Source organism: Coccinella septempunctata, chromosome 1 (assembly GCF_907165205.1).
Source record: "Coccinella septempunctata chromosome 1, icCocSept1.1, whole genome shotgun sequence".
In the NCBI taxonomy this organism is placed as follows: domain Eukaryota; kingdom Metazoa; phylum Arthropoda; class Insecta; order Coleoptera; family Coccinellidae; genus Coccinella; species Coccinella septempunctata.
Window position 1 is genome coordinate 59,707,147 of NC_058189.1, and position 25,277 is coordinate 59,732,423.

A 25,277-nucleotide genomic window follows, 5' to 3' on the forward strand; every position below is an offset into this window, starting at 1 on the left:
GATACAGGCTGTTGAAAAACCATACAATATTATTATTTTAGGTTCTATCTCCCTAAAGGTTTTATCGAATGTAATTAATTTCGGAGTATAGTTTTTCATTTATTTGATGAATCTTTTTCAAACAAAAGATATCACCCACGTCTTCCAGATTTCTCATTATGACGATTACGTACCATAACAATACCAAAAATTCAAGAACACAACTCTTGAAACTAAGTTGCACGCTATCTATTGAATATTTGAACGTTTTGTAAAATAAAAGTATTCTTCATATTTTCTCGTATAATGCGCCGTTCTCGAGTAATTTGATGTTCAAAAATTAAAAAATATCTGTGACATTTGAAAAATTGGGTACTTTGGCTGAATACAACTCTGTTTTAAAGATCCAGAGAGTTTAGTGTCACAGATTTAGCTAGTTATTCTGATGGTAATTTTGTTTTTTCAGGGGTGGTACAGTTCATTATAAAAACTTAAAATGGGTATATCTTTTCATCAGTGCCGAATAGGAAAAAATGGTAGAGAAAAAAAGTGTCTCTTTTGACCTCAAGAATCTACTGTTGAAATATTTGTATGAGTTAAAGATTCACCCTGTATAGTTGTAGTAGCGCAATACATTCTTACGGTAAGTTTTTTGCCACCGCAATTTTTTTTGGGGAGCGGGATGGTAAGCTGAATGCAGCTTTATTTCTGCTTGGTCGAAAATTTGGTTGATCTTAATATCTGGGGGAAGGGAAAACAAAAAAGGAGTGATAAGTTTTCAGCATTTTATTGCACTGGTTAACCCAATTAACATGTATAAAAAAATTTACAATACAATAAAAAACGCGGTATCGTTTTCATAAGTACACTTTTTACTTAGAAAAGTTTAAAAAAACTTTAATAAATCACATCTGCTATAAATACAATTACAAACTGATTATACATTTTCAAAGCTACCTCAAGCTATAGCAATTCAAACCTACTAAGAAATTAGAATCACACTCAATATCCATTATTAATAACTAATGGAATTATGAAATAATTACAGCAATATTTATATATGTAATAGGAATTAAAGGTAATCAATCATCTTGCCTTAGTAAATAATTTTTAAGATATAAATCTGGGAAATTAATAACTATCAACGTATCAATTTTCTGGAAGCAAATCCATTTCGAAAGGGAAATACGAAATGACACCAAGATATCTGAAAGCATATTAGCCTTGGCTCATTATCGAGTTCTGAATTTAACAATTAACAGCATCATTAGAAAAGTCTTAATATTACTTTTTTCATCTTATATCTACAATCAAATACTAAATACTTGTTGGTAGTCAGTGTAAAATTTTAGTGTATACATCGATAAATTGGAACAGTTTTAAATTGACATCAGTTCCGCTTAGAATATTGATATTTCATAAATAATATATGGATTGTGCATTTGTGTACTCAATTCAAATCATATATATGCAACTGAAATTGCGCAACGGCTAACAAATAACAAAATTTCGAATTTACTATGATAATATGGCAACAAATAATTACATCTAACGAACATTCAGACCCTATCTACTGTTCAAATCACAAAAACTCCTGCGGTACACTTTGTTCCCATCAATCCCACCACCAAATGAAGAATTCAATCAAATTTCTAAAACCTTTTCGGATCCGAACAGTAATCTTTCGAATAAAACCTTCCACGTTCTGTAAACCGGGTGCTCCTAAATGTTCCAACTAAATACTTACGTATTCTTTTCGTCTCCAAAAAATAAAATAAAATTCAAAGTGTAAGACAGATATGTAGGTCCAGAATAAAAACAGGCAAAATGCCCTTCCTAAACGTTTCTATTTGGCACTTAGTCAATACGTTAATTGATTTAATTAGAAGCACTAAGGACTATCAGTGGGAGTTTGATTCTGAATTCGAATCTTTAGGAATATAATCTAGCGCCATAAGACAAGCAAAAACTGTCATGACCATTTTTGGCTTCACTTCGGCGATGTCTTCGGGTAAAGCGTAAACCCTAGCCCCCGCTTTTCTTGCCATCGAGATGGCATATTTTGCGTTGGCTAATTTTTCCTGAAAGAAATTATTACCCTTATACATTGCCCAGCACTCAAATATTAATGATTAGAATGATGGATATCTCACCTCATCGTCTGCGCCAGGTTTCACAAGGTCATAGTTAATAGCACCAGGTTTGATGGCATCTATTAAATCCAGGACCACTTTTCCATCTGATATTGTACTATCTTGAAAACTCCTAATGGAGGAAGTTTTGCCAGCTGAAGCAAGTTTCTCGTTTACCCAAGTAACAATTTCTTTTTCTACTATTGGATTTCCAGTCTCAGCCAACCTTGACAAAACCGACAAGGTGTAGGCCCTCATCAATTGCCAAATAAGAGCTAGAGTTAAGGTAACATTTCCCTCATTGATATCCTGTCCACCAATACCAACCAGGGAGAATTTTATATCTTTTCCTATATCCACCGCATAATTGCAATTTTCTAGTTTTTCTATGAACTTCTTTCTTGGGTTCGTGAATTTACTGTGTACTTTGTTCCAATCTACCTTTCCAGGTTTAATTATGTCGTATAATTGGAATATAATCAAACCATCAGCTAAGTCTGAATATAACCAGTTGATGTGTGGAGACACCCCCATTGAATTTATCCAATTTCTATAAGCTGTAAGGAAAGAAAATAGTGTCAATGTTGGGAAATGAACTGCAAGTTTAAACAGTACTTACTTTTTTCTTCCCTAGTTTCCTCAATAGTTTCGCCCTCGAATGCATTAGAAGTTTGCTCTAATCCAGGGTAGTTGTTGAAGAGATTGGCAACGAACGCCAAATTCAATTTGTACACTCCGTTCACAACATCCTGCGGTGTCACAAACGATCTACATCTGAGTTTCTCCGCTTGTTGCAACATAATCTCGGCCCTAGCCAAATAATCCTTTTCCTGAAATAAATCAACTTTCATGTCAGTAACAATTTCGATTGATCTGTTTGCTGCTGTTTGTAATTATTTGCTTGTTTTTTTTTAACTGAATTGCGGAAGGTTGTGATAGAGATACAAGCGATTTGCATTGATGAAGCATTTCGTTATATTATAGAATAAAAACGCAAGGTGAAGAACAGCCAAGGATAATCAGAAAAACGTTAATATTCATTATTGATTAATTAACACAAAGTAATTTAGCCGTTGCAACATCTTAAAAAATGACAATGATATTTTTTAAATTTTACCACGAAAGAAACACTCAATTTTCTTCATGCACAAAACAACTACTTACTCTTCTTATAATTTCATACAACAAGAACTTCTTGCCAAACCTGCAGATATCATGATACATATGTGAATACAAACATAAATTCATGCAAATGAAACATGTAAAAATTAAAATTAAACTTTTGAAAAAGTTCTCAATATTTTTAATATTCTGAAAATTTTGAATGTTACCGTTATCAACAAGCGCCAACTTCTGCAGGGCTTATAGGCACTTGTTATGTGCCTCCTTACATTACGAGAGAAATTTTTTCGGGAAGAATCATCACGAAATCCGTAAAAAAAATTGTTCTGCCTGCATATGTGAGTGTAATTTTTTGTGGACACGCTAAAAGTCGCAATTTTGAAGCCATCAAGCTTAATGTCTATTGACCAATGCCTATTAATTTTAACGGTTTTAGAGTTACCGTAGATCCGGGTGACTTGGGACGATTGTTGAATTCAACTTGTCATATTTTCAAAACGGTGACCTATTTTTATCTGAAACAGAGGTTCGAATATGCATAATGTCTCAGACTACTGATTAGGATATATACCATGCTTCAGAATCCGGATATAAATTAAAAATATACTTGTCCCAAGTCACCCACCGATTTGGGAGGCATGAGACACAAGTTAAAATCTATTAATTTCTCAACTCTCAAATGAAATTGGTGACTTGGGAGGGTGTATAGTTTTGAAAAATCAGAATTTGTGATTATATAGTTGAAATTCGGTAAGGAAATTAAATGATAAACCCCTATTACAGCGAAAGCAAATATATTGCAACTTAAATGGAAAAAAACTAAACAAAACAAGGGATCTTTGATTTCTTTCATTCTTTGATGATTTCTTTGTGGAAATAACTTAAAGAATAATATCCTGCGAAAAATCGGCATATTTCCTGCTGCCAATGCGCCGCTTGTACCTATTCGGCATTGTCCCAAGTCACCCTATGAAACAACAATATAAATGAATGAGAATGTTGCCGTTTGATTTGTAAACAACTTTGTTTCATGACATATCTAATATCCCAATATCCCACGTATCCAGAAAAAAAAATTACACATGCACAAAGTATAACACATGTACAGGACACTAGAAAGTATAAGGGCCATAAAAAAAACGCACTTTTACTCTCCAAAATTCGTTCATTTTTCCTGTCAATCCAAACGCTCCGGTCACGGCAAACTCAACAGGAATTAATTGTTAAACTAACCGAAAAGACGCTACACAATCTAATAAGTTTGTCCCTTCACTTATAAATGGTAAGAAACAAAGAAATCTGCAAGGGGGTAATTGTCCCAAGTTACAGGACTGACCCAAGTTACCCAAATCTACCGGTATTTAAATTTTTCAGAAAAAATTGTTGTTGGGACACTACAGCGCGAAATTTCAAATCTATCCATGACAAAATTTGCACGATGGTGATTATCTGAAGCGTGACGAAGCTTATTAAGTTAGGTTGGCACTCATGAAATGCCGTTAATGTCATAACTACGTTGCCACAACTAATATTACTACAAAAATGCCGAAATTGTTTGAAAAAGAGAGAAGGCAGACTATCAAGAAGTGCTATTTAGAATTTAGGGCGACTCATTCTAAAATCTGGCTCGAATCCCTTCAATCAGTTTGTTGTTAACGTTAATTATGTTCATCGCAAGTGAATTAATTTTTTTTTCTGAAGTGAATTCACATTGTGAGAAATACGTAATTACTGAGATTTTCACGGAGAACAGACAATATACCGCTGAATTGGGATCAAAAATGTTTTGACAGGCGTCATAACCTCACATTTTTATACTACACAGTGTGGAATATGCCAAATTTCCATGGCCAACCGAGTGCTTTTGTTTGCGATGTTTGTTTGCATCGAGAAACGGAAAAGATGTTTGGTCTTTCAATAAGAGGTCTCTTAGTGCAGCTTCTGGCGTTCGTATATCCTCTGGGTCAAAGCCAGTGTATAAAATATACCTATCTTTTGATCTACTTTGAAGATCAGGACAAATTTAGACATGCATAAAAAAATGTGTCCAAAATGAAAGCCCCTATCTGAAATATCTGCATAAATAAAATTCCAAACTTACATGCAACGCCATAGTATCCACGCCACTGTCGATCGGTGCAATTTGTTTCAACAAATAGGTATAAGCCTCCGAATCCACAATGTCCGATTGGAAATTGTTAACCCTCTTGCTGGTGCCGGCCCTTTCTAGATGATAATTGACCCATCTCAACAGAATTCCTTCCGGTGACAATTTCATCAGGTCCTCGATCTTTTCCTCTTCGGACAACAGAGAGGTCAGTCCAGGACAATGTTCAAGGGTGATCTGATTGAACAGCCCGATTCTGATGATTTGCCACAAGAGTCCAAGGACCAGGTGAGGTGTGCCTTTCGATAAATTATGCGCGTCTATGTTTATCACATTGCAACCTATGGCTTGAGCGGAAGAGAGTGCCAGGGTCAGATTTTCCAATTTCGTGTAGAGCGTGAGGTTTTTCTTGTTTATGGCCCTCTCGTCAATGGTGTCTGGACACGAGTGATTTATAACTTTGCTGAAAACAAAGTTATTGATTCTATCAGAAACAGATCGGTATATGAGAGTTGAAAATTTTAATCAGATATTGAATCTACAGGTGACCTAGAATAAGTGTCCACCGTATTCTACTACAAAAATATTGAGGAAAGTTCAAACAATTCTTTTCGAAAAAATGTTTCTCGATGGAGCTGCACCCTTTAAACGTACCACCCTTAAGATTTTATTCATTTTCTCCAAAACTACCAAGAATAAAATCATGAAAGGTGTGACCCTTGTTATCTAGGAGATAAAATTTAAACTTTGATCATACTATGAAAATTTCAACCAGATGGGTCTCAAACTTTTTCGTACCTCAGTATTTTTTTATTTTGATGCACCTGATTGAAATTTTCCTATTATCTCCACAGTAGTGGTTTGATCACTCAAGTAACAAGAGTGGTTCATGGTTTAGATTGCGGTATTCAATAAATAAAATCAATCCAGAAGGATTGTACCTCACGCTGTAGCTAGAGAAACATTTTTCGAAAAAAAAAATGTATTTGAACTTTCCCCAATTATTTTTTGCTCGTAGAATACTGACCACTATTTATGGAGCGGCCAGTATAAGTATGACTATTTTTGTATCATATCCATATTTCTTCTCTCCAATTGTGTTGCTAAGACAAATTTTAACGGATAAATTCCAAAATCGATAATTGGTTGGACCTTCTTTTGATATAGATTATTAGAGATGAAAAAATTAAAATGACCATGTTAAAATCGAAGTTTTAAATAGAATTCGGACGAACAAAAGATGAGAACATCTGTAACAAACAGTTGAAACACCTGTTCGATAGCAATAAAGTCGTTTAATTCCATTGTATTGATGCAGATTTAAAAATAGTAGGTTAAATTCATGGACATGACAAGATGTTGAAGGGCGATGTTGAGTATTAGTATCAATTAAAATTCATGAATGCATCCCATTATCTTGTTGAATGATGCATTGTTCTGTTCTTCAGATCAAACTACTACAAGGTTCAGTTAATATGTTATTTGGATTAATATTAAGATGTAACTTAATTTTTTCAAACCAGGATGGTATAATTTTTTTTTGAACAGCAGTTGCTTAGATACAGCTCCCTAAAGATTGCATCTGATATGCAAATTTAAATTTTTTCATCTTAGTATTAGAAACCAGAAGACTGGCAGGAATGAAATCGAGCACACATTTTATGGGTGCGAGAAAGCAATAAAAAAATTTTTTTGGTGGTATTTTACAGGGGTTAGAAAAAAGCTATCCCTAAAATTTGCTACGCAAGAAACTTTGTGCTTTATTCATATTATACCATTCTCTCTTGTAATTAAGTAACGGTTTTTAAGGAAAAAAATCATTAAAAGGTATGTAGAGAACTTAAATTTACCCAGTAGGCAGGCAGGCTGACATGACAATACAGAGTGTTTCTAAATTGGTAGTACAAACGAAGAGGGGAGATTCCTCAAGTAATTTTAAGAAAAAAAGTCCCATAATCATGGGATCGTAAAGGTCTAGTCTAGTATTCGTGATACAGGGTGTTGAAGTTTTTGGATTGCTATCAGAACAAGTTGTGAAAACACATTCATTATTCTTTCGTCATGAAAGATCCTATCTGGAAAATTTAGGTTTTAAGAAAATCCGGGGTTTTTGTTTCTTTTCACTGTATAACACATAGTATTTCAAAAACTCTTCATGTTTTATTTTATATATTACTAGCTGACCCGGCAAACCTAGTTTTGCTATTTAAATTATTTCTAGGGTAGATAATAATATCTAACTCATCGTGATTGCTCGATTGGTCGTAAGAAAAAGGAATGCCTTTTTTTCTGTTCTGTACAATTTTTTTTGGGAATATTTTGTTATATAAACCTTGCCCTAACAATCATAAACGCAACAAAAAAAGAATTGTCCAATTTGGTGCGATCGTTTGAACAATAAAGCATTTTGAAGTAAACCATAGATCCTCTTTTATTAATATATAGATAGATGTCGAAAAATAGAACTTCATTGCAAAACACAATTTTTATTTATCTCTTCCCGGTTAGTAGATTTTTGATTATATTATATTATAGTCATCACATTTTGAAGATAGGGCCTTTCTTGTTAGCAAGGCAGTATTAGAAATACCGAGTTGAATTTGATGTGTCAAAACTAACAATGAATTTATTCACCACAGCTTACTGACTGAATTTTCATGACAACTTGGATATTTCTGAGGATTTCGAGAGAATCGTGTAAAAAATTTTTCTCGAAATCGTTAGCAGATACGACAAAACTACAAGAGACCATAAAGTTTAGTCTAACAACAAAGATTCGAAATTTTTTCAAATAAACACTGGCTCACCAAAAAAAAGTTTTGGGGAAAAACAGGGGACAGTGTTCCTGAAAAAATATCATTTGCTATCGAAATTGGCATGTCACATGGTGTAAACTATCAATTATAATATTTATGCCAAACATCAATTGAATATCTTGTGAAGTGTAGATACTGTAAGAGAAAAACTTGAGATTGAGAAATATTCTAACTTGTATCTCAAAAACGAATCATTTGTGGTCCCATGTCTATGAGACATTTTTTTCTCAAAATTACTCAAGGAATCTTCTCTTCTTGTTGGTACCTTCTACATAGAGGAACACTACCAAAATTTTTTCATTGCTTTCTGGCTCCCATAGAAAAGTTGCATCATTTTTTTTTAGCTGCCAAGACTCACCACAGAAGTATGCCGTCCTTAATCTTCTCGTACAAATTCGTACCCTCCGGATCTATGGGCAGCAAGTTCTTCAGGTCGGCATCGTTCCTCAAATTCGAATTTATCCAGTCGGAGAAGGCGAACTGCTCCTCCACCCTCACCGAATGCGTGGTACCTTCGTTGGAAGCCTCCGAGGTACCGCCCAGATGCTGCAGGTTCTCCCTCTTGGTGACGGCCAGTTTGAACGTGTTCCCGATCTCGTTGGACTTGAGGTCGCCGCACAGCTTGCAGAATTCCTCGAAGGTCAGTTTGCCCGGCATCTGCACCTTGTTGAACTGCTTGAACTCGTTCTCCATCTCCCGGACCTTGTAGCCCGGTATCTTGAAGCCGCACACGTTGAGGGCATCCCTGAGCTCCTTCAGGTCTATGAAACCGTCGCCATTCTTGTCGATCTGAAAGAGCAGAAAGATCGTAAGAGTAAGTATAAGTCGTGAGGGGTGAAAGACTCAGATACCAGAATGTGGGATGCTGCCAGTACACTAGAACGATGAGTAGAAGTTACGAATCAAAGATTAGAGAGTAGAGAGATAGGAAACGAAGCAACTGAAGTGATGTGAGCGCCATCTGTGTTTCCAATGTGTTTTTAGGACCCTTACATTGGTTAAAATATTGATTCGAGGGCCATTCGCAGAAACATAGGAAATTTTGTAAGATTTCAGATGGCCATTTTGATCAAAGAGGTTTTGAATGTTTTGGTTCTCGTACCGTATTTTGTTCATCTAGCTCGTTCTAGTGATTATTGAATTTTTTTGTCTAATTTCTTGGTGAAAATCTCTAAATATCGTTTTAGAATAATTGCATGGTGGAGAACTGTGAATCAAATAAAATGGATTTTCCGAAATTAAGTTTTTTACTTCACTGAGGAAAATGGATATGCAAGTAGGACTAAAACTGGTAACATATGACCCGGTCATTTATTGATTTTTATTTTCAGTGCTCCGAAATGGATAAAATTTCATCATTGCGTAAAGACAATGAATTCTGCAGACACTAACGACAACACCATGTACAGGGTGGGCAAAATTCGTTGTCTACTGAGAGGATCTCGAAAACTATAGCAGCTTGAAGAAAACGGATAACACATTCCATAGCTCTTTTTCGAAGAAACAAAGAATGGTGAAAACCGTAGCCTCCTTCGATACTTCGTTTTTGAGTTCGACAATTTCCTAAAGTTCGTATAACTTTTTTGTCTTTGAAGTTACAAATCTGAAACTTGAACCTTCTGCAGGCACTTTTTTACGTAGAATCCACTGATGAGCTCGAAAAATTATTAGGTGAACTTTAATTTTTTTAAATGCAAACTTTTATTGAATTTGTTACTTTTGAATTGAGAAAAAATCTTTTGTCAGTAGATCCTACGTATGAAAGTACCTAAGAAGGTTCAAGTTTCAGATCTGTAACTTCAAAGACAAAAAAGTTATGAGAACTTTTCGGAATCGTCAAAATCTAAAGTTTTGTTTATAACTCGAAATCTAAATATGATAGGCCGATTCTGTTTTCAGATTAGGATTAGTCATGAAAAAAAAAAAGCTACAGAATGTGTCATCCGTTTTCTTCTAGCTGCTCTAGTTCTCGAGATCCCCTCAGTAGACAACGAATTTTGCTTACCCTGTACAGTGAACATTTTACTGTTGAGGACTGTTCATCCACGTGAATTATTGTATGCAGGAAGTATTCCTTGCATTTAGGGGAATTTATGACTTTTAAACGTCCATTCAAAGATTCTCAATTGCTGATCTTTCAATATATTCAAAAATGCAAAGGTTTTATTGATTTCGATTTGGGAATCTAGTAACTGTCAAATTGTTGTTTGGAAAGTCAAAGTTTTATGAAACTTGCTGTGAGTCTTTGTTCACTCATTAATCAATTTGTATATTGTTATAAAGAGACCATACTATAAAGACATCATAAAAAAGCATAAAGAAACTATACTGGCGGGCTATCATACAGGTCTTGTATACCTCTGTGAGGTTTTTTTAATTGTAGTTCTGAAAATTCAGTAAATAATTTGTAAGTAACCTAAATGTGTATGCTATGATGGTATATTGAATATTGATTCATATTATTTTCTGATATAAATTGTACAAGTTTTGAATTCAAAAAAACGTATTGCACAGAAATGACTTGCAATATGATATGATCTGCTATACTTTGACGTATAGCAGATCACCATTAAGATGTCTAAAAACATTTTTAGACATCTTAATCACCATATACTCTTGTGTCCTTGTCGAAGCTTTATTCGTTGTCCATAATTTGAAATTTTTAATAAATTGCAAATAAAAATACAGCACATCCGACAGTGCATTCCATTGATATCAATTGATTCCAAACAATGTTCAGATGAAAACTAACATCCTGATCACAAAACAAAACCATACTTTTGTTTTGTCGCTCAGGATGTTTACTTTCTGGTCTCAACAAAATCGATATTGAAATTCAATACGAGGAATAGAATTAGAATTTCGCGCCCCCCAATTATAAAACTGATATCAAACCGTTTTTCTGTATTAACAGTACGTTTTCAGCGCCATCTCATTGTCAAATGTGTTTTCACTGTCTTAAATATAGTCGGTTTTTAGTACTAGAGATATGAGGGCGTTTACTATCTTTCTACTCAATAATTTTTGCTACGAATATTACAATAGTTTTCACTATCGTCGAAAAGATGGCAGCACTTTTCGAGAAATTTTTTATGCGGAAATTCATTGACAAAAATCATTTCACCTCGGAAAGTGAATAATATGGACATTTGTTCTTCAATCAAAAAATTTTTCTTTTCTTCTTCCGTTTGACAAATAGAAATATTCCTGACTTTCGGAGCTGACGAACTGATTTAAATAAATTATAATGGAAACCCCATATAAATGAGTGGTTTCTGACGCAAGATATACCTTTTCGCTTTTTGCACTGACCTCTGAAACGTGTAGATCCCTTTTAAATGTTGATCTTTTCTGATTTTCGCAGAATCCAATGTGGACATTAATAATTCATTGATTCACAACGCCGTTTCCCAAGAGCTTCTAGAGTTAAGTGCTTTGATAGCAGCTTGATCCATTCTGATAGTCAAGAGTGTCAAGCTAGTATCGAAGCATTGAAAGACATTAAGCTCTAGTCCGATTTGTTTCTGTCTCAAAATGTTCCAGAAACTGTCAAGGGGGTGGGTCCAAATTTATTATACAGGGTGATTCCGGAGGGTGACTAGTTTACACTAGTCAAGACAGCTTCGAAACAATGTTCGATTTATAGCTGGGGGCCTCTAGTGAGACTCTTAATTTTTGTTTTTGTCGAGGGGAATAAAATAAATACGTCAATTTAAAAAAAAATTATGACATGTACTAAGTGACCAAAGAACACCATAAATTTAAGATTCTTGTGGCGTTTGCCGTACCGCTTAGGGAATGACCCTGGATTTTATGTGGACCTGTACATTGTTGGTAAACTGATTTTTTCAAAAATATTTTACGCGTATATAATTGGTTTTTGGCAACTAAATGCAACAAATTCATGCTCCATACGCCTCCATACAATTTCAACTAAATGAACACCTGTTCGAAAAAACTTGACGGAGATCTTCAATGGCCTACGGGAACAAGAAAAGATATCATTAGCACATTCTTTCATTCCGTGTGATGCTAACATATTTCGTATAAATGGTCAATAAAATATGTTTGACCCCAAAAAAAATGTAAATTCCGAAAATTGTGGTTTTACTGAAATAACTGTTATCACTGTTTCGTAATTCTTGTGAAATATCTCGTGGGAAACCGAAGGCACTCGACTTATATTCCGACTTCGTGATACAATCTCAAAATACTCTTAACTATTTGAATATGAGATTCCGGAGCATAAGTGGAGTTTGTTTGTTGTGGAAAAAGATTTAATGAAACATCGAATTTCATGCCATCGCTTCAGTTATGGTAGAGAACAACATATTTTATATCCTCATGCTATATGAATTATGTAACTGAATTAATGAAATTTTACAGCAATTTTTTTCTTGGATGAAACGCATTGAATACCTTCCAAGAATTCTCCCTCGTAAATAAATCTTTACATTTTGGTCCAATCCCAAATGCATAAGAATAGGCAACTGAACCAAGACGATTGGGTAGGATAAAACACCAAAGAAGCCGTTCTGTTCTTACTGAACTATTTGAACCTTTTCAGAAGGAAATTTTTTTGGCACATTCTGATTTGCTGAGCGTAGTCCATCGAATTTTTCCTGTGAAAACGTTTATGAAAAACAACTAATCACAATTTTGTGCTGAAAATTTGCATGTGGAAGTTTTTGACCCCTAAATACCCAAATATTCTCCCTAAAATATTTTCAGACCTCTGAAACTTCCGGTTATACCGGAAACAGCCCACCACTTCCTTATTTCAACAGTATATCTTTAATGTAAATTTCAACAGTATGTCATACCTTAGGCAAAAACTCAATGGTTTACGAGTCATTAAGATTCTTATGAAAAATTGAATATTTCTACAGGGGGCTTTCAAATTTTTTTTTATCATTTTCAATTTTACTTTTCTGTAATAGAATAACGCTGTACAGGGTGGGCAAAATCCGTTGTCGACTAAGGGGATCTCGAGAAATACAACAGCTAGAAGAAAACGGATGATACATTCTCGAGCTCTTTTTTCCCAAAGAATCCAAACCTGGAAACAAAATCGGCCTATCATTTCTAGATTTTAAGTTATCAACAAAACTTAAGATTTTGACGATATCGAAAAGTTCTCATAACTATTTTGTCTTTGAAGTTACAGATCTGAAACTTGAACCTTTAACACGTATAACCTTCTGACAAAAGATTTTTTTATTCAAAAATAACAAATTCAATAAGTTTGCATTTAAACATCGATAGTTCGCCTTATAATTCGAAATGAAAAAATATTTTGAGCTCGTCAGTGGATCCTATGTTTCAGATCTGTTACTTCAAAGACAAAAAAGTTATGAGAACTTTTCGAAATCGTCAATTTCTCATTTTTTGCTAATAATTAAAAAACGAAGAATCGTAGGAGGCTACGATATTCAACATTCTTTGTTTCTCTGAAAAAGAGCTAGGAAATTTTTCATCAGTTTTCTTCAAGCTGCTATACTCGCTGCTATAGTTTTCGAGGTCCCCCTCGGTCCCCCTAGTAGACAACGAATTTTGTAGATCCTGTAAGCTGTTTGGACCAGAAATTTTCAAGATAAACTTGTTTGGACAAATCGAATTCATCAAAACTGAAGATTCTCGAATTACATTTTATACGTTTTATTGTTTCAGTGAAATTAGGGGGAGGGTATTTTCTTTTTATAAGTAGAATCGACTGAAACAATAAAAAAATTAGGTTATAATTTGAAAAAATCGAGTTCTGATGAATTCGACTTGTTCAACTTGATCATATTCTCATGAACACCCTGTACGTTTCTGGTCCAAACATCAAATAGCTTTATAATACTACAGAATCGCAAAATTGAAAATGGTAAAAAAAAATTGAAAAAACCTCCGATGTAGAAATACCACGAAAAGTGTGGCTACCTATTTTCACCGTTTTTGTCATAAGAATCCGAATAACTCATAAACTATTGAGTTCTTGCCCAAGATACTGTTGAAATTGCCAAGAAATCAGCTTCCCAACGATGCAAAGATATACTAGGTCTATGATAGACTTGTGATTAGTGATACAAAAAGGGTCTCTGTTATTTTGATCGTGAAAAGTTCAATAAAACATTGACATTGATGTGAATAACACACGTGGTAGCACTGAAGACTCCCGCAATCAAAACACAAAATCCCTCGTCGCTAATAAACCAATGTGTGTCTACTCATTTGAATTACCGAGTAAACAATGTTTATTCAATCTGTTCGGTTATCTCGGTTACAAGAATGACTCATCCAACAAAGCGGTTATCCCCTGATTTCCATTCATCGAATAAACACTCGGAATCCGCGAAAATTCGTCACATAGCGGTGAGGAAATCGTACGCAAACCCAAGTTGACAACCTTCGTCCAATAAAATGTACATTTATCGGAATCTCGCTTATTAGTATGCAGCTAGTAGCGTGGCGTCACCAATAATTCGCGATGATTCATTCGAAAAGTTGTTTTCCACCACGTCCGATCAGTCATGTCTGAGAAATTTCCGCAAGGAACCGATTTCTATAGGCTGTTTTGACCCACAAGATGGGTCGTGTCATGGGAAAATAAAACAAACGGGTCTAATGCAGGGTAATTTTATCTCACGCTCATTGCCAATGTTCTTCGTAGCTTGAAGGAACAATTAAAAGCGTGGATTTTTATCGTTGGTTCATTACTTGACGGCTCCTCTATTTTATCGAGATTAAACTACAGAGAGGTACATTGCAAACAGTACAGCAGCTCTGTAGGTCGACAGAATCGAATTATGCAATCTTCCCTATTCCATATATGGGGTTTGTTTTCCAATTGAGATATAGCTCACCTCTTTCCCCTATTAAGAATTTAGGGGTGAGAACTCCTACACCTAAGATTGAGGAGATTTTAGCTTACAATTTTGGTAGAAGCATTTCCCCCTCCGAATAAAAATTGACCTGTTTCAGCATTTTCTCTGAAAACATCCTTGTCGAGACATAATGGGGAAGTCTCCTCAATTTGGGTTATCACTGCATATGCAAGTTTACTGAATAATTATGAGTTTCATTCATGATTTTTTCAAATTCATCGCGGAAACTATTTAAAATCATCCTTCAAATATGGGGTTTTAAAATTTGAACAGCTTTATGCGGAGTTTACGATTTGGCAACAGCGCATACAAGACATAGAAAAGAACAATGTCCGATCAGCTTGTTTATAGGCGAATCCAACTACCGATGAGGGCGCTGCGACTTGTCAACAAATATGGCGGAAAATGAGTAATCATCGTGAAAACTCTATTGTGAAAGCAATGTTATCGTAGATTTTATTCGATTAAAGAGATATTTGTGAAGGTAGTGAATAATTATGGGGTTATTGATTGTGCTCGGGTTCCTCCAAAACTTTCCTGAACATGTTGGTGTCGTTTGATGAAGATTTTACAAGAACTTATATCCAGAAAATTTCATTCTATCATCACACTCACATGAATTATGTAATTTGTGGAAATAAATCAATGTAAATATTTGAGATAATTCATTTGGATGAAAACATATTATGCAGTCCAAAATGCCAACACAGAAATTATTTTCCAGCAATTACAACCAACTCAACAAGACAAGACCGCCTGAAAATTAATTCTACAGTTGTAATTTCATTAACGAAATTTGAAATTTTTGTCGAACGGTTTAATTATTGATCACTTTCAACTGCTTGCAAAATTCCAAGTCAAATCACCACTTTTCATTTGAAATGTTCCCAACATATCATCTCTTGAAGATTGCAAGTCCAGTAATGCATGTACAACTTCAGTTATGTCAGAAATTTTATCTCATATACTTTCTTCTGCTCAGGTTTCTTGGCACTATTAAAATCATGGAAATGAAAATGCGCATTGCCTTTTTAATCGTCCAACACTAGAAAATTCATCTAGAACAAAGATATCTCCTAACCTAAAATTGTAGTGAAAATTTGTAAATAGTTTCTCAACTGAATGACACTGATATAAATACTCACAAAATTTTTTTAATACCTATTTTTCTAGTCAGACATCGAAAAAATTTTGTTAATATAGTTCACTGGTAACCGAATATGTAATGAAAATATCTAACCCAAAGAAGTTAAACTCAAGTTATTACTCACTTTCTAGGTTAGTGATTTGGCCGCTAGGCGGCGTTTAGATTTTTGGATTCGCCAATAAAATAACAGCTGTTGATCTACAGGCGCGTACTTACTGGCGAGCTTCAACTGCAACCGGCCATAAAAATCCCATAAAATTTTACGACCTTCCTCGTTCGTCGCAGACTTCATAGACAGCCATCTTTGTCTCATCAAGATAATGCATTTGTTGTCCTTTATTATCATTGAACTCTATAAGAACTGGAGGGGCCTCTTGGGTACCGAAATACGACGAAAAGTGTATCCAGCTGAGACGGAAGATGTAGTGCAACCCATCTCTTTCTAATGGTTCGCAACCAATCGAATAACCGCATCAGACGTCGGACGCAGCAGTCGTCTCACTTCAACGCCCCTAGTTTTTTTGTTTACATCGTTATAAACCAATTGACAGAGCGCAGAGAGAAATAGATTGCTCTACATCTTCCCTTTCAGTCTTCCTCAGTTTGCCTGCATCGAGATGTCATTCCAGTTCTTATAGAGTTCAATGTTTATTATCTATGCATATTTCAGTCGATGTTGCCAGCTTGTGCAATTCTCACAAAACGCTTTAAACTCTATAAGTAATACTAGTATTATGTAGAGGGACACTTCCCATTCAGGTTTAGCTCACCCTCTATTCTCTATAAAGAATTTAGGGGTGATAGCCCCTACACCTAGGTTTGAGGAGATTTCGGCTTACAATTTTGCTCAAAATATGTCCCCCTCCCTTTAAAAATTGACCTATTCCGGCTTTTTCACTGGAAACATCCTTGTCGAGACATAATTGGCATGGCAAGTTTTCAAATTGTCAGCCGCTGTAACTACTTCAAGGACTCAATAGAAATTTACAAACCATAGTATTCTTGTAGAGGGTCAGGTGATCTTCCAATTGAGGTATAACTCACCCCCTATTCCCTATTGAGAATTTAGGGGTGATAGCTCCTACACCTAGGGTTGAGGAGATTTCGGCTTACAATTCTGCTCAAAACATGTCCCCCTACGAATAGAAATTGACCTGTTCCGGCATTTTCTTTGAGAACATCCTTGTCGCGACATAATTGGAAGTTTTTAAATTATCACCCTGTATACAGAATAACCACTAATATGTGATATGAAATATCCACCTGTTGACTGGAGGATGAAGTAAATATGAATTCTATTGCACACTTTTGGCTCATGCTGTATAGAAAGCTTAACATTCAAAAAAATCTATGTCCAATAACTAGAAAATCAAACTACATATATTACAACAATGGCTTGATACGTCATCTCCAAAACCGAGATGAACAAAGTTTTAACTTTCACCATTTTTTCACCACCGTACTCTTCAAATACATTTTTCTAGCCAAATGTTCTAGTTTTTTTCACAAAACAGGCCAAGCCACATATCTTGATTGAGGAGTCAGGGTGTGTAGAGTCATGGTGTGTAGAGTCAGCTTGACTCTAGTCCAGTCTATATAACTATACTAGACGCCAATTGAATATTATCTTATCATTAAGGGAATTCATGGAACGTGCCTAACCACTAACTGATATCCAAAAATAAAAACACATCTCCCTACGCACTATGCATGGAAGATGGATAATCTAGAAAGTGTACAATTCACTGTATTCCTATCGCACAATATTATCTCAATAGGCATTTCCCGTGAATGGGAAAGCATCATATTGCATATCATCCATCGTACCCTTTATTCATCATGAAAACTGATTGGAAGAAGAACACAGGTGATTTGACGACGTGAAATGAAAATGCAAACAGGAATAAATTCTTTGGAATGTTGTTACGTTTCTGTGCTATTTATGAAACAAATAATCTCGAATAATGGGTTGGAAGAACCAGGAATTTGCGAATTCGAAACCATTGTTGGAGAAGATGCAATTATTAGATGTTTTAATGATTATAATAGTAATTGTTGAAATAATTTAGTAATTGTTGAAATAAATGCAGGAAATTTGGCAAATTGAAATTGCGCAATGTTCCTTTCATGAAATAATTACAGAGTGCGTCAGTCCGTACGTTTTCTGCAGTTTTATTTCTTTGCATTCATCACATCCGCACCTAGGTTAGGCGAGTGTGACAGGAAGAAAAAACGAATTGCTGCCCTTGAATGGCAAGATCATGATATCCAATATTTTTCAACTCAACCCACGTTAATTTTTTTCAGGATTTTCCAAATACTGAAATGAAAGGTTGCGAAAAAATTTGAGTGATTTCTTGTCAAAATATAGTGTGGCTCTTCCATATATACTCTATTCACATTTGTTTTAGCAGTCGGTTGGCCATGAAATATTTTTCTCGAGGATTTGTAACTAGAACGGAGTAAGTATGACACTCATGAACTGTCGTTGATGTCATAACGCCGTTGCCACAACTAATATCAATTTTTATCACGAAAATGCCGAAAGTGATTGAAAAAAGAAACAGGGTTTCAGGAAGTGCTATTTAGAATTCAGGTCAGCTCATTCAAATAGGTATACCCTGATATTCTAAAATCCACAATACGTCAGACGGTAGCGAACATATTCAATGTAAGTGAATTTTTATAATGTTTCATCTGAATCTAAACGACTTATATTTCAGCCGCATATTTCCCAAATCAGAAAGATTGTGAATGAAGAGGATGACGAAGAATTTCCTTCTATTGGGAGACCAAAAAAAGTGGTGGCATTTGAGAATTTTATGTTTGAATTAATGTGAAAAGTTTAGGATTTTCGATGAATGTCATCGTAGAATAAGTTTCCGAAAATTGACTATTCTATTTTATATTTGACTTTTCCTATACATTGTAAATGCCTTAAGGTACCAATAAATACCTAATTATTATTATTATATCAATGCATTAAGATGAATAGCCACAAATACGCGCAAGTTTCCCTGTTACTTGTTTATTCATGTGAAATTTTTGTTCAAAGGTGAAGTTCATCTCGACCTGAAAATTCCTTTAATTTCTTTTACTTATATTGATGCAGGATGATTTTTGTTCAAGAATTTAACATTCTTGTAATTATCTGCTAATTCCTTCGGGAGATACCCATTCACAACCACTGCATCATATGCATTTCATCTTCGGGTTAATATTTTTGAAATCTACAACTTATGTAACGTATTCAAACTTTAGCCAAAGAAGATAACGAACATTAACTCTCCTCAAGCAAGTGCATATTATGATATTATACGGATCTCATGCAAATAACTGGATGTGGTATGCCTCCAATCAGTTTGTATAAACGTAAATTATGTTCTTCACATATTTTCCGAAGAGATTCGACAATGTGAAAAAATTCGTAAAAACAGAAACTTTTACGTAGAACGGGCAACATAGCGTTGATTTAAAACCCAAAAATGTTTTGACAAGCGTCATAACCCCACATTTTCGTACTATACAGAGTGAAATGTGTCAAATTTCCATGGCCAACCGCGTGCTAAAATAAAAGTGAATGAAGTATATGTGTATAAAATTGTTTGAGCACCCAAAAAAAATTTTTGATTTATTTCTTAGATTCATACTGACATTGTAGGGGAATACCGCCAAATTTTTTTTTATTGTCTTCTGCTCGGTCTTCTTGCTCCTGTAGAATGTCTGCTCCTTTTCATTTCTGTCAGTTTTCAGGCTTCTATGAAGAAAAGAATTGCCTTTCAGGTGCCATCTTTAGGGGGCTGTATCTAAGTAGGGTCCCCTCATAGAAAAAAAATTATATGAAACTGCAGACATGACTGTGCATACCAACCCGTATTATATGAATAACCCACGTATATCTACTTCCATCCCACCTGTCCTGGAATAAGAATTCAGATAAAACTCGCTTTCTGATGTCTCACTATGTGTTGAATTTCATTGCGGTCAATTTAGGATGGAATATTTGAGTTAAACCCATGAGAAGAATCCAAGGTATTCAGAATATCCAAATTTTTCACGATAACCCAACTAAAACACGCAACTATTTTGGGCTAGTCGTATGATTGACTTTGATGGAGCCCTGGTGAAATGTGAGTCGAGTGACATTATTTCAAAGTTCTTCTCGATCTGAGTATTGTCGTGCAAGTGTTCCAACACATTATTTGCTCCTATTCTGATACAGAAATCTATGATATGTCTTCAAGGAAATATCCCAAACCGATTCTCTGATATCATTAGAAAGAAATTCCTTTTCCTTTTATTAACAATAAAGTTATTGTTGTTGTTCCACCAGAGATCAGTCGATTAAATACGCACTACACTACTATCTGATAACAATCCGTTTCGTATTGCTCTTCCACATTACATGATTCATAGTTGTCCAAGTCCAGACGAGGAAAATGGAACCCAATCCCACATCCACATATATTATCGCCATTAACCAACAAAAATATAACAAAATCCAGTCCGGTGATAAAGAATCCTACGCATTTATACAAGAGAGAACGTTTACCGGACGTGAAGAATCGACGAATATCTCGACATCGCAACAAAGTTTTCCTTAGAAAAAGATAAACAATGGTTCATTATTCTTCGTTTGCAGCAAGTCTTACCCCACAATAATTTATTTACATTCTTCAGCTAACTGGTCGTGGATAGACATCGGATAAAATATCAGGGAAACACTTTCGTATCAAAGAATTCATGAATATCTCTATTGGGTTATCAAACTGCATTGAAACTGATCTTCATGATTTTTTAACTGACCTCTCCTTTTTGGGAATTTTTCGAAGGTCAACTTTCGACACGCGTATCTCAGAAAAAAATTATCGTACATCTGAATGTGATACATATTCTAAAAGAGCAACTCTTCTAGTAATAAATTTCGAAATCTCATCGAGCTAGAATGTAGACATCAGTACATAAACAGAACCTTTTTTCAATTTCCTTCTATACTTTTGAGCAGTGTAGGTAATGAAATTTAATAAACTCAATATTTTATTATTGGACGAGTTTCGTTGAACTTTTTACGGTACTTATAAGTTGATCGGAATGCAATTCATATAAACAATCAGATGAATTTTCCGCTTCATAAACATTTTTTTCCATTCACACTTTCCTTTCCCATTCAATTGTTACCTTCGATACAATAAGCGTTAAATTGTACCTTCTTATCATCCATATCCAAGTTCTCTCTTTCAAAACAGATCACAATTTCCACGATCTAAGAAGGGAAACTCTTGATGAATTAGCATATCGACAAAGTGCAAAATTACGTTTTCTCAGGAATTCCAAATTGCAAAATGCGACTGACCTCAATTGAGCAACATGGGAGTTGAGTAAGGTAACAGTCTTCGAAAACTGGAATTTTCCGAACAAATAAACTTCCAAGTGTCATGTTACTCAGGCAATATACTAGCCTGTAGCTAGGTTATCAGTTTTTCATTATCTCGAATAATACTCGTAAACAAAAGTGCATAATATTCTATGATTATTTATCCTTCGCAAGCGTTTTCGCAACTTTGTCACAGGTTTTTATTGCGTTTTTTCAAGGAGCTTCCCAAAAATGATCATTATTTTTGATAAATACTCGGATAAATATATCACCGAGTATATATCACCCTGTAGGTTCGCAATCGAAATTAAGTATCTAGTCACATGATATATAAACTCTAAATTTTAATATCTGTGCCAAATTTCAGTTGGTCATCTTGTAAAATGCCTAGACATACTATGGCAAAAATCTGAACTGCAAAAACTAATAATTTGCAGGCTTGTGTTCATAGGACTTTTTGTCTTGTTTTCTACTTTAGTTTCTACGTTCAATTGTTCAGAGCCAGCCTTGATAGCATCTTACATACACATTTAAATTATGTGAAAACTAATTATGTCGAAAAGGTTCGAAATTGACATTATTAAACTTGTAGGGTTGAGCTATAGGTAGAATAATATAAATTCTTAGTTAATAGCATATGGAAATATTTAGATTCCAGTTATTCATTTAGAAATCTATAATAGAACATAATAGTGCCTAATGTAATTTGTCACAATACCTACTTTCGAATACCAATTAATGGCATAATAAAGACCTCATATCTTGTGACAATCAGATATTTTTACACTTCTTACCAAACTTCTTTCTTCTGCCTGCGCTTGCTCAAGAGTGTATCATTGAAAATAATAATCATCTATTAGAAAAAAGTTTACGTGAGAGAGTTTCAAACTCAGAAATCGAAAAACTACCAAAGTAAATGGAATAAAGCCAGGGCTTTCAGTTTCATGATCAATTTAAATGTCTCTTTAAGACTATACATATACAATACGCTCTGAAATGATCTCTCAGACCAAATTTGTCTCTTGTTAGATTCAGTAGGTCCTTTGTTGAACATTAAAAACCTATGTGGCATATGGCAGATATGTAAGCAGCACAAAGAAATTCCTACATCACTTGAACCATAAAACATTAAATATAATGGAAATGTAACGATATATATCACGTTTGTCCTTTTCGAGATCGACCTGAATTTATTACAATGTCGAACGTCATTCAATGGTCCGTTTTTAATTCAAACGATCTTATCGAAAAATCCAGTATTCGCCGTGAGCAAAATGCAATGGTCCGCACTAGTCCGCAGTTTCCTTGACAAATGTCGCTTTCGTTGAATGAATCATCTAGTACTACCATATAAGCGAGTCGTAAATTCTACGTAAACTACATTACTATTTATTTCCTGAGAAATTACTTCATTTTCCTCATTCCGAGAGTCATAGTAAATTCATCCTTGATTATCTCATTGACGTTGAAACACATAGAATAGAATGAACAAGTATTGTTTTGCGAATGTGAATATAAAATATGGAAGAATTCATAAAGAGCTGCAAATTCGGTAACAAACCAAAACCCAGAATTTGTCGGAACTCTTATCATGAATGTCTTCGAACCATCAATTCCTCAGACCTGTCTGTTAATCCTCTCAAGTCCCCTAGCTAGATAAAACCAATTCTTGAATCATAAATCCCCAATTCCCTAACCGGTCTCAAACTTCCAGTACTTGACCTGAAACCACCCACACTTGAAAAGCACTTTGAATGAAGTCCTTTTCGGTCTGAATATAGATATTCATCGCCCTGTGTGGTGCAAGGTGTGCTTCATGCTCCATATGGTATGAAATACGTTGATAAGTGCGTCTGACTGTCCGTCCAGGGGGTTGCTTATAAAAGCAAAACCAAGAGACACACGCCTGTCCTGCATATTGTTTTTATTTGTGTTGTTACATTACGATTCATGAACGGAAGCTATGTGAAAATCAAGTCGAATACACTGTAATAAAAATTCGAATTTCCATTACTAGTTCATTCAAACTCGTGCATTAAAAAATATCCCACATAAATAACGTATTATTATATGAGTAGCAAGTAGTAATTAATGCGTGTTTAAAGTCCAGCTCCTTCCCTATCGGCAATATGTACATAGCATTTTTTTCTTCCTTGTTTCTATTTAAATTTTCAAACCTCTGAAAAATGGGAGGATGGTTATCGGTTGATCGTACTCGTAGACATAGAAAAGCTAACATAGAGTCTCTGTGTCTATGATCGTACTTTACGTTTCTGTCAAAATTCATCTAGTGTCCGCCTGTAGTTTCCAAGATAAAAAGGGAATCCGGAAAACCGAATATTTGTTTATTCGGATTCCTATTTTATGGATAGGGAACATTTTGGCATTTACCTAACTCAATATTCAAAGCATTCAGTTATTCTTGATTGAGCCAAACCTCAAGGTAGCCTGTGTACAATTCACTAAACAACAGTTCTTTATCTGAAAAAAGCCTACGTCAAATCGAAAGTAGACGAATCTTATATCAAAAAAAGAAACGAGCATTGTGAACTCGAGACTACTACAATTTTGTATAAAATATAACTTGAAGGTAAGTACATAATTCCAACAGCTTTAGATTTTCAATCATTCCGAGAATCATTCAGTTCATCTCATGAAACGAAATAATTTTGTAATATTTTTATCCTCGCAATGAGAAATTCAACTGAATTAAAAAGATTGTATAATGAAGATTCGACGATAAGCAGGAGTAAAATCGATTGTTTCCATGATCATGAGGGACTATAACGTTATCTATCAATTCTATCCGAACCAGATAATAAATTGTGGAGCTAATCCAAGAATTTTTCTAAATAATGGTTTTGAGTTTTGAGCTGACTGGACAGTAGGACGATATTTCTAGAATTATGAATGAATGAGGAACTTTGATTCATGAAATCAGAATTGTAATGAAGATCAATCTTACAGAAGTTCTAAATTGGTTTGTTTATTGATTAAACAGTTTAAATGTCAAATAATCCAATCGATTATCGAATTACCAATGTGAATCGAACGATGATATGAAAATTTTTGAATCCATTAATTGAATTATTCCGGCTTACAAAATAATAATCCTAAACAAGGTTTGTTTATGTGGTAAACCTTTGTTTAAATACCTAATCGATTCATTTTCTGCAAATTAAGGACAAAAGCTTCCACACAACAAATGTATCATTGCGAAATGTTCAACGTTTATCTAATTTGCTATTTCAACTATCAAGAATTCAAAATTTCGGTATCAAAACCAAAAGTTTATTTTAGGTTAGTCCACATACCTGTTGGAAATTTTCTCTTAGATCTTCTAATTCTAGGGCCACTTTAGTATCCATTTCTCAGTCTACTAGATCAACTTGAATTTTTTATTTGTAAATAATTTTTCCACGTAATTCACACTGAAAAAATTCACCGCCAAGGGTCTGAATCGGCACTGTGCAATAAAACCGTACAAAAGCCGGATTCAATCAAATCGTCCAATTACTACGCTTGTCCTCAAGTTAAAAGTATTTCAATTATTTATATGCACAAAACACTACTAAAGAGTTCCTCACTTTAAAGGAACTTATCTACTTCTGCGTAATTGGATATATGGATAGGAAGAATGAATGATGATTCATTATTTTGAAGGAGCGCCCAGCCCATCCAGTGTTGTCACTGGCGCAGAGGAGGGATAATAGAGGTTATGGTAGATGACA

General features: G+C 34.7%; 1 protein-coding gene across 1 annotated transcript; it reads right to left on the reverse strand.

Annotated features, from left to right (window-relative positions):
* Window positions 1–750: 750 nt before the first annotated feature.
* LOC123313062 (plastin-2) lies at window positions 751–25,238 on the reverse strand. The gene is made up of 6 exons (XM_044897759.1): window positions 24,861–25,238; window positions 8,515–8,945; window positions 5,335–5,803; window positions 2,731–2,941; window positions 2,133–2,668; window positions 751–2,060 (listed from the first exon to the last, which is right to left on the reverse strand). Exons 1-6 carry the CDS (start codon window positions 24,912–24,914, stop codon window positions 1,881–1,883), a joined length of 1,881 nt encoding a protein of 626 aa, XP_044753694.1. The 5' UTR covers window positions 24,915–25,238; the 3' UTR covers window positions 751–1,880.
* Window positions 25,239–25,277: the final 39 nt, after the last annotated feature.

Bases quoted from the DNA above. Each gene is read 5' to 3' on its own strand.
- LOC123313062 (XM_044897759.1), bottom strand. From the start codon at position 24,914: ATGGATACTAAAGTGGCCCTAGAATTAGAAGATCTAAGAGAAAATTTC. The intron at 8,946-24,860 runs GTATGTGGACTA...CTGCTCTTTCAG, and splicing joins TAAGAGAAAATTTCCAACAG to ATCGACAAGAATGGCGACGG. The intron at 2,669-2,730 runs GTAAGTACTGTT...CTTTCCTTACAG, and splicing joins GGAAACTAGGGAAGAAAAAA to CTTATAGAAATTGGATAAAT.